This window comes from Populus trichocarpa, chromosome 18 (genome assembly GCF_000002775.5).
Source record: "Populus trichocarpa isolate Nisqually-1 chromosome 18, P.trichocarpa_v4.1, whole genome shotgun sequence".
In the NCBI taxonomy this organism is placed as follows: Eukaryota; Viridiplantae; Streptophyta; class Magnoliopsida; order Malpighiales; family Salicaceae; genus Populus; species Populus trichocarpa.
In genome coordinates, this window is record NC_037302.2 from 7,140,775 (window position 1) to 7,151,624 (window position 10,850).

Below are 10,850 nucleotides of genomic sequence, written 5' to 3' on the forward strand. Positions count from 1 at the left end.
GAGCACGAGTAGAGCTTCTATTGCAGGTAGGTGAATCGCACCTATACTTCCTAGTTAATTCCATGATTTATTTATATTACCAATGTGAAATGTGAATTACTGAATGTATGTGTATTCAATATGGAAACTTGTTGTGTGAATTGCCAAATGATGAAATTATCACTGACAAAAAAAATATAAGAAGTACGATTTGAGGCGTAAACTAGCATACATTTAGTGTATGTTAGGATCCCGGGTAAGGGGATCGCCACGATTGGACTAGCATATATTTAGTGTATGTTAGGATCCCGGGTAAGGGGATCACTATGTATGGGTTAGCATACATTTAGTGTATGTTAGGATCCCGGGTAAGGGGATCACCTTGCATCGACTCCTATGGGGTGATGATGATGATACCAGTGAAATTGGTATCAGTAATGTGATAAGCAAGAATAATCATGGTTGATCTCATAAAGTCTGGAATGAAGGTTGAAAGCGGCAGAGGGAACAGTTATTAATAGTTGAATAAGGAAGAGATTCTAATAAATACTAGAAGGGAGAAGCAAATGAACTATGAATGCATTTTACCCTGTTGAAATTGTTAGATTTTCGTGTTGTTATATTTATTGTAATATTCACCTTTCAATAATATGTATTTTGTTTCAGGATCATCGCATGCATGACAGGAGTAGATCCTAGCTTATGTTCCCTTCTTGTAATCTAGGTTCTAGGGAGTATACCCTTATATTTTGTAAACATGAAAATGTTGGTATAACTTAATTTGTATAATAAATGTTTAAACTTGATTGAATGAATTTAACCATGTAGTTCATATAACCATATTTCATGTCTATGTATTTATATTTATTTATTTTTATCCATCCATAATGATATTTTGTTATATAATGCATATCATAAATATTGTGGTTAATAGGGTGAGTATAAAGGTGGAATTGAAACCCAAGATGATTAGGTCGGGAATTAAGTTATGAGATGTGAGCTATTAAAAGTTAGAAGTGTAAATAGATTCCATGTCAATAACTTGGGACCTTCCGGTATGGGAGGACTCTGACGAAATTTCGGTAGATTTTAATACGAAGACCGTGAATATATATATATATATATATATATATATATAATTAATTACTTTGTTTTTCGATTGATATGAGATTGTCGTTTTATCCCGGAATGAGGGATGTTACAATTGTGACCATTATAGTTGTGAAAATTAATTCGTCTTTGCCTGTGGCCATGTCTGTGGCCTCTACCACAACCACAACCACAACCATAATCATACTTATTATTATATCTCATAGCATTCACTTCGAAGAATGGAGTTGAACTAGTCTATCGTGATACATGATTGTTCATCAAAATCTAATTATTTTGTTCAGTCACAAGGACATATGAATTCTATTAAGAGTATTTCTTAAAACATCATTCTCTATATTGTTGTTGCATGAGCACATTCTAGGCTTGAAAAGTAGATAATGTTTTTTTTTTCCTAACATATCTTCATCAATTATATTATCTCCATATAATTTCAGTTTAGAACTGATATTAAACATTGCAGAATTATATTCATTTACTGATTTAAAATTCTACAATCATAAATGTATCCAATCTTAACGAGCTTTTAGGAGAATAACTATCATTTGATGATCATTTATTTCGTTCAAGTTTTGTCAAAGAAAAAAGAGATCTTTGATTGTGAGATACTCAATTTTCAACTCCTTATGAAGATGATGTCGTAAGAAAATCATGGTCTTTGTATTATTTTGATTAAATGCTTCATTGTCATCTTCAACAGTGTCTCCAAGATCCATGATATTAAGATTAATTTCAGCATCAAGAACCTATGATAAATAATTCTTGCAATATCAAGTGACATAAACTCAAGTTTGGCAAGATTTGTCATGGTTACTTCATAAAAAATATCAAAAGTGTTAAGAATTTGGTTTAAACATTATAATAAATATTGAATAAACATTCAATCAAATATTGAATAAATTTTTTATGAACTTCAAAATAAAAAGAAAAATGATTCACTTAAATAACTAGAAGGATTATAATTTTTTTTTTAAGTGGATAAACATATTTTATACTTTTTATTCACAAATCAAATATGATTATCTGTTTTAAGATGAAAGTGAAGAGCAATCATGTTGATAACATATTATAAAATTATATATTTAGAAGTAAACAATATACTCAATAAAAAGTAAATAAAATAAATAAAAATAAAAAATATTAGGGGAATAAGAAGAGTATTTTTATTTCATATAATCTTGTAAATATAGTTGTAATTCACCATCATCTCCATGCTTGTATTTATAGTCTAATGTTAAGACCAAATGTTATAAGAACTTCTAGAGTTTAAATGTATTTTAGAAATGATGAATGAATAAAGATTGCAAATAGAAATCTATATACAATATAAAATATCATAATACTATGGTAATTTAAAAAAATTCCTAAATGTGACCTTAGTTTTGTATAAAAAAAAAGTTTTCAAAAAAACGGTGAAAAGTAACAAAAATATTTTCTGCAATCGGGGGCTTTATTTTTAGGCTCACTTCTACTCCTACTACTAGCCAGCTGTCTTGCATTGCTCATTTGTTGGACTTGAGCTTTAGGCCCTTGAAATGAAATGGGCTCTTCGGCTTTTTTCCTTGTAAACGACGTGTATCTTTATTCCTTCCTCATTCCCGAAACACAGAGAGGATACACACGGTTGTTCCCGAAAGCAAGAAAATCTGGAGAGACAGCGAGAGATGGAGATGGTAGAAGCAGACAGCTCTACAGCAAAATTATACAGTCTGAATCCAAATCGAATAAGCAACGAAGACATTTTGTTTTGCATAGACATCGGCCCAGAATCTCTTGTGGAAATGAAATCCACAGGACCCGGTGGTAAACCCCTCACTAGACTGGACTCAATCAAGCAAGCTATTCTTGTCTTTATCAACGCCAAGCTCTCTATCAACCCTGATCACCGCTTCGCTTTTGCCACTCTCGCCAAAACCGCTTCTTGGGTACCTTTTCCTTTTCTGTCTCTTCAGAATTTCATATTCATTGAATCGCTAAAAATTGAATTTTTCATATGAGTTTATCTTGTTAGCTTTCAATTTGGTTGCTTGTGTGGTGGCATGATAAAAGGAAAAAGGACCTTTTCTTTTATAGTGTAAGTTATAATTCTAGGGTTGCATTCTTCGTGAATTTAGCTCATTTTCTTGATGGATATCATTGTTCAACTATTTAATGCAATTAAAATAGAGGGTCTTGATATTTTCCTATTTGGTTGGGAGAAGGCGAATTGTTTGGCCAAGATTTTATGGTACTTATAAGAGAGTTTGGTGTTGTGGTTTTTTATTTTTATTTTATATGTATATGGTAGCTGCGGAAAGAGTTCAGCAGTGATGTCGAGTCTGCAGCTGCTGCTCTCAGGGGGCTCTCGGCGGCTTCAGCTTCATCTTCTGGTCCACCAGACCTTACTCAATTATTTCGTGTAGCAGCTCATGAAGCAAAGAAATCCTATGCACAAAATCGGATATTGAGAGTGGTGAGTACTACTCTAAGTTTGATATTCTGTGTACGTGAACAATTGTTGCTAAACATGGATGTCAGTTAGATTGTTTAGTTGATGATCTTCTATGAGATCATTGTAGATGATGTGGTTGATGCACTTTGGATATGATTGTATTGTAGTGGAAGAAAGAATTGGCACGAGAGAGAGAAATTAATCGGCACTTGCTTTGTGTAGCTTGTTTCAAGTAGCTTTTTAGAATGGTTTTGTGGGTTTTGGTGTTATTCTTGAGGTCGTGATTTAGTATGAGGTTTTATAAAATTGTTCAATATTCGTTGTCCTTGTATTAACTGAATTATGAGCCCAGAAATTGTGCTTTCAAACTCCATTTGACCTGGGTTACAAGTATTGTGTTGTGTGTAGATTCTGATATACTGCAGATCATGTGTACAACCTCAACATCAATGGCCTGTTAGCCAGAAACTCTTCACATTGGATGTGATGTACCTCCATGACAAGCCTGGACCTGACAACTGCCCCCAGGAGGTTTATGATGCACTTGTTGATACTCTCGAACATGTTTCCCAGTATGAGGGTTACATTCATGAGACTGGGCAGGGGGTGCGAATCCTCCTCCGTTACATGTCAGTGCTATTGTCACACCCTCAGCAGCGTTGCACACAAGACATGATGGACTTGCCCAAGTCTCTTACAAAGAGATCACCTACATGTGATCCAGCTAATGGTGAAGAAGGTGCTCCTATATCCAGCCAGTGAAGACCATGAACAATTGGAGTATTTGGTACTTACTTGTAGGCTGTGGGGTTTTCACTGTAAGTTATGCGAGCCTCCAGTTAAATATAATCTGTAGCCTATCTTCTGAGCTTCCTTCATATGTACAAGCTGTGAATTTCGCTTCATGCGATTTCAAATGAATCATTGGAAATGCGTCCTGAGTGTTATATATGGTCATCATGGTTTATGTTTGGCAGACAAGATGGCTCTCCCAAGTAGACTGGATACGAACTAGGCTAGACTTCCCATATTCTCTAGTCTGCTCTGTAGGGAGGAAATTGATATGGTGAATAGTTTTAGATCTTTCAACTTGAAGGGAAGCATCTCTCTCTTTAATATTTCTTGTTTGTTTATTTCCTGGGATGAGGAGGTGCAAGTTATGGCTGACTTCAATTTGATTATTTGACTTTGCTTGAACAAGTGTCCCAATCTTTTAAGCTTCATCTACTCACATTTGATTAAAAAAAAAAAAAAAACCCGAATCCATGTCAGCTAGAGAAGAGCTAAGAATTGTCAGGAAAATAAAATTTAAGGATCTGGAACTATGCTCAACTTGAGTGCTGTGTATTTGACAAACAATTTTTGTGCTCTTTCTTTCTTTACCAGTGATGTAACCATGCCGATGTTATAGAATAGCTATTTTTGGAGGTCGTAAATTTATAAAAAAAATCATGGTATTCAATAACCAAAATAGGGTGCATTAGAAAGAATCTAGGAAAAGAAGTGGTGGCCAAAATTGAGCAGCAGGCTGACTCCCTTCTGCTATCAGTTCCACGAGGCTAAATTAGCCTACGCTGAGAAATGTTTATTCTGATATTGAAAGCTTAGTCGCTGGTATCCTGCGCTACGTTTGCATGTTGGATTGGTTAAATTTTTTTCAATGTCCAAAAAGAAAAAAAAAATTCAGCTAATGCTAGTATTTTTAAGAAAGTAAAAAAAAAACTCAAGACTTAGTTAATTTACTTGATTGGTTTCAAATTCAATTAGTTTAATAATATTATTAATAAAAAAAAGATAATATTAAATAAATCGAACCAAATAAAAAAATTAACAATGATCAACTTAAAAAATAAATGTTTGTCAGTATTATGAAAATATATCCTATTAATATTTTTAAAAGATCTTCACGATCTTATTTGATAACAAAAAACAATTAAATGAGAAAGTGATAACCCACAGAAAAAAAATTATGAAGAAGTCAAATGTTAAAAGAAAAAATTATAAAAAATCAAATTAAAAAAAGGAAAAAAAAACCGACTTGAGTACACTCGAATCAGCTTGCCGAGTCCGCGACTTGGTTGTGAGACCGTGATAACTTAGTAAAAATAAAATTTAATAAAACTACGAAGCTCAATTTTCAAGTAACCAATGTTAAAGGGAAAAACTCAAAAAAATAAATTAAAAAAACCCATAAAAAAAGACCTGAATCAACCCTCCAAGCTAACAAACCAGGACATGATATCAGGATTATCCGATATAAAACAAAAAGTGAAAAAAATCACAAAGCATAATTCTCAACTAATATAATATTGAAAGATAAAATTAAAAACAATTTAATTTTGAAAAACGACCAAAAAATAGATTGAAGTAAACTCGGGCTAATTTTTGAAACTCGTCGGGATTAACCCTATAAAGGGTAAACCTGAGAAAAACTTGAAGCAAAATTCTCATAAGAAAAATATTAAGGTATGAAATAAAAAAAATAAATCCAAAAAATCCAAAACAAATCAAATAATAATTAAAAAAATAAAAATCAAATTTAATATAAAAATAAAATAAATAAAATATTGATGGAAAAAATTAAAAAAAACTATAATAAAATAAAATAAAATAAATAACAATTTAAAAAATAATAACTAAATTTAATAAAAAAACAAAACATGATACCTCTTTAATTTTAGCTGGCCAGCATAACTCCCGATGAGAGGAGAAAAAAAAGCCATTGAAACCCAATTGTCGCGCCACAATCGACTTGCGTCGTACCACCGAGAAGAGCGCAGCATGCCATTTCCAATGCCGCCGCAAAATTAGTTTATTTTCTTTTTGTTATACGCATGGTAGCCTCTACTTTGTGTTTGGACTGTTTTGTAGGCTTTTCATTTGTTGAAAATTTTATTTGACGTTAAAACTTTGGGGGCCTCAAAGCCTTTCTCTTATTGGTTATTAAACGTATTTGTAAGTAAAAAAAAATAAAACAAAAATAAATCTGATCACATTCATTTAATATATATATATATATATATATATATATATATATATATATATATATAAAATTCATTTTCTTATTTATAATGCAGAGTTACAAAAGCTTCAAATTTCTTCTCAAAAAAGAAAAACTTCAAAGTTATTTTGTTTCTCAATATCTTAGGCATTTTTTAAAATCATTTTTCATTTAGATAAAAAATAATGTTTTTATTAATTATGGAGTCTGATTCATATAAAGCCATTTGTAAAGACAAGGTTAAAAACCTATCCCAAAAAAAAAATTCTTATTTAATCTAGAAATAATATACGAGTTAAATTGAGTAAATGAACTTTAGATAACAAAAATATGGATGAAATTAAATAAAGAAAAGAGTGTCATGGTACAATTAATATAAGAAGGAAAAGTAGTGAGGCAAAAAGAAAAAAAATGAGAAAGAAGAGGGGTTAACATATAATTAATAAAAATTTGGCTATAAATGCTCCTTTTTCTTCTTCTTGGCTAGTGGTTTTCTACACAAAGAGAGGGTGAGGGTTGTTTGATTTTTTTTTCTACTTATTTTCTTGTTAAATTCACCTAAAAAAGGTGTAATTGGAGTGATTAAATCATAATTAAGCAAATAATAGAGGTGATTAAGTGTTTGAGGGTTGTTTTGGAGAGAAAAATTCTAAAGCTAGGGTTTGAAAAGGAAAAATAAGGGAACTTGGATTTTTCTTGAATCCAATCCATGAAACATCACCAATTAAGGTAAAAGAGCATATCTAAGTAATTAATTGTTATGATTTGGTGTTTTATGAAGAAATTCAATTGTTAGGATTTTGTGAACTTGGAGATTTATGGTATTAATTATAGAATTGTTGCAAATTTTGATTTAATAATGCTTGTATGCATGTAATATAAATGGGTAATTGATAAATTCATAGAGAGAAAAAAAGAGGAATAAGAGAATTTGATGTATTATTTGGAATTGCTTGAAATTGTGTGTTTAAGATTGATAATAGATGTAAAGGAAGGAGAATTTCCAAAAAAAAAAGAGAAAGAATTCTTGCAATTCTTTTATTTCAAAACCACCTTAAAAAGGAAGGGTTTAAATGTGATCTTATCAATGTAGAAAGTCATGTTTGATAAAATCAATTAAATTATTTTAAGGTTTAGAGATAGAAAAAATATTAAAGAAACAAAAGGGGGATTTTATTCTTTTTTGGATAAGGAATTCAACCAAACTTAAGTAAGAATATTGAATTTGGTTAAATGAATGAGTACGTAAATAGTCTTAATGTGTTGATATAAAATATAAATTTGAACAAAAAAGACAATATATATATATATATATATATATATATATATATATATATATATATATATATACACACACACACGTAAAATATAAATTTGAACAAAAAAGACTATATATATATATATATATATATATATATATATATATAAATTTATATTTTATATCAACACGGCTTAAGACTATTTACGTGTGTGTGTGTGTGTGTGTGTGTGTATAAAATGAAGGTGAAATTGTTAATATGAATAAGTAAGAAATTAAAATTTAAATGGAAAATGAGATTGACCCTTATAATAAATAATCAATTAGTAATTATTGATTTTGTGGTATATGAGAGGCCACGGGACCCAATTAGCAGCAGGGGACCACATAACGTGTACAGACATCAGGTAGGTGCCTAACACCATCAAAGAAGCTATTTAATTGTATAATTGTTAGTTAATTCCTTAATTATATTTTAGTTTAAATTGAAAAGCATGAAAGCTACAATTGAGACACTAGCCCCTAGTTAATGAGATTAGTACCCTGATTATTGGGCAGATTATAGAAACTAGTTTCTAAATATTGAGATTAGTGCCTTGTTTATTGGGCAGATTGTAGAAACCAATCCATAATTAATGGGATTAGTGCCTTGATTACTATGTGGATTGTAGAGATTAATTCCCTAATTAATGAAATTAGTGTCCTGCTGAATGGGCAGATGTTGAAACTAGTTCCTAGTTAATGGAACTAGTGTCTTGTTGAATTGAAAGATGTTGAAACTAGCTCCTGGTTAATAGAACTAGTGTCTTGTTGAATAGGTGAGTTGTGAAATCATTCCCTTATGAAATGATTTTATATTTTTAATTGTTGTAAAGTGTAAAATTAGTAACTAAATCTTTTGTGTTTAAAAATTATAATGTTTAACTTATTTAATTATGAATGATGTAATTCAAGGAAGTTGGTTTATAGTCTTGTTATATATATCTATTTAACCATATTTATTTTCTAAAACAAAATGATGTATTTCATGGAGTAATCAACTTTAAATAATTGTTTTATGGAATATCAAAATATTAATTCTACCAAAAAAATAGGAAGTTGATACTATGATTGAGTTATGAAATTCCTATATGATGGAACATGCATTGTGATTAATGTTGCAGATTGAGAAATTATTGAGTCGATAACTTGGTATTGAAAATACATAGGAGATTCTGTCAAAAGTTTTGGTTAAAAAAATTGCACTATTAAAAAAATTGGTAATTTCAAATAAATGATCATAAAATCATGATTTAAATTTTTAGGATGTTACATACATGAATTAAGAGCCACAATATCATGAGACCATGATGCTTACAAGATGAGTTCAATGACATTTCAAATCTTGTAGTATCTTCTTTACTGTGAACTTTATTCATATTCTTAGAGAGAGGAATCATGTCGCGGATCATTTAGCAAACTCCATAGAAAAGCAGATCTATTTCCTTGGTTTTAGTTTGTTTTAATTTCGAAGTTTGGTTTTTGTTATGGTTTTATGGGTTAATAGTTCATTGTTTGGTTTAGTTCTGTTTGGTTTGTAAAGTATCTATTTCCTTGTTTCTTTCTCTCTCTATATAGCTTTTTTTTTTGTACTGGCTATAAGAGATCTTAATGAAGTTATCATCTTTCATAAAAAAAAAAAAATTGGATAAACAATTGTTTATTTTAATACGAAGCTATGGTATGATTTTTTTTTACCAGACAAAAGGGAAGACGAAATGTGTTTTCAAATAACATGTACTGACATTTTACACACACACACACACACTATAGATGCATGAAAACAATGAATAATAATGCTTCATGTATGAAGAATGTAGTCAAAAAGTCATTTTTCAATATTAAGTGCTTTTGTATATGATATTCTCGCAATGTCTTCACCTAACTCTACATTCTCTACTTATTTTCATAGTTCCTCTTCCTTTTTATTTCCTCCCACCACAACCTTTTCTAAAATACAACTTACCAAAGACAATTATCTCTATTGAAAAAACCTCCATTATCCCTTATCTCCGAGCCACTGCTTATCTAAACTATGTTGAAGGCCATATTTCTCCACCTCCTAAGACTCTTCTCACAACATTAGAAAACTCTTCTGAGTCGTCTCCTAATACAGTCTACATTCAATGGCTTGCCATAAATCAACTCATTCTGAGCACACTCATTTACACTCATCATGAATTTATTATCCCTATTATTGTTGGTATTAACCTTCTTATTCTTTATGGAACTCACTTCAACAAAGATTTTCCACACAATCCAAAACATGTCATTCAACTTCATCTTCAACTAAATACCCTAAAGAAAGGTAGCCAAACTATCTTTGAATACTATCAAAAAGAAAAAATCTGAATCAATACCCTCATTGCCTCATGCAACCATATTATTCGATAGTTTCACCCACATTTAACTAATATTTTGCCTATGTTATTGTTGCTACCCAATTTTTGACCCATGTTTTGATAAATTTTCAGAAAAATCCAAAAATAGCGAAAAAACATTGAAAAATCCAAAAATAGCGAAAAAACATTGAAAATCCAAAAAATACATTTTTTATACATTTGTATCGTTTTTAGCATTTTTAGTATCGTCTCAAAAGAATTTAAATTTTCAAAGACATTTGGAACGCGTTCAACTTTTCACGCGTCATTTTTAAAATCATTGATTTTCCGCATTGAGTCGATGTTGATATTTGCTCGCTTTCAAAAATACAAAAAAATAAGAAAAATCAAAATTTACAAAAAAAAAGGAAAAGAGAAGGAAAGGAAAAGTTGAGGGACTAGTTTGAAAACCTAGCAAAACTTTTCCTATAAATACCAAGCTACACTGATTTTTTTGAGGGAGGGGGACAATTTTGAAACATCAGAAAAATACAAAAAAAAACCCTAAACCTAAAGCTAAACCTATCTCTAACAAAGGAGCCCCCCCCCACGGTTTTGGTTCTCCCAAGCCGCCGCTCATCATCCTCTTTCTCCCATTCTCCCTTGACCTCCAGCCATCCCCAACCGTTCCTTCCCCTCAGCCACAACCTC

The 10,850-nt window shown here is 30.8% G+C and overlaps 1 protein-coding gene across 1 annotated transcript; it reads left to right on the plus strand.

Moving 5' to 3' along the window:
* The first annotated feature begins 2,661 nt into the window (after positions 1-2,661).
* Positions 2,662-4,467, plus strand: LOC7463711 (uncharacterized). The gene is made up of 3 exons (XM_002324696.3): positions 2,662-3,014; positions 3,377-3,541; positions 3,929-4,467. The coding sequence occupies exons 1-3, from the start codon at positions 2,754-2,756 to the stop codon at positions 4,280-4,282; spliced, it is 780 nt and encodes a 259-aa protein (XP_002324732.1). The 5' UTR covers positions 2,662-2,753; the 3' UTR covers positions 4,283-4,467.
* Positions 4,468-10,850: the final 6,383 nt, after the last annotated feature.

Bases quoted from the DNA above. Each gene is read 5' to 3' on its own strand.
- LOC7463711 (XM_002324696.3), top strand. From the start codon at position 2,754: ATGGAGATGGTAGAAGCAGACAGCTCTACAGCAAAATTATACAGTCTG. The intron at 3,015-3,376 runs GTACCTTTTCCT...TGTATATGGTAG, and splicing joins TCGCCAAAACCGCTTCTTGG to CTGCGGAAAGAGTTCAGCAG. The intron at 3,542-3,928 runs GTGAGTACTACT...TGTTGTGTGTAG, and splicing joins AAAATCGGATATTGAGAGTG to ATTCTGATATACTGCAGATC.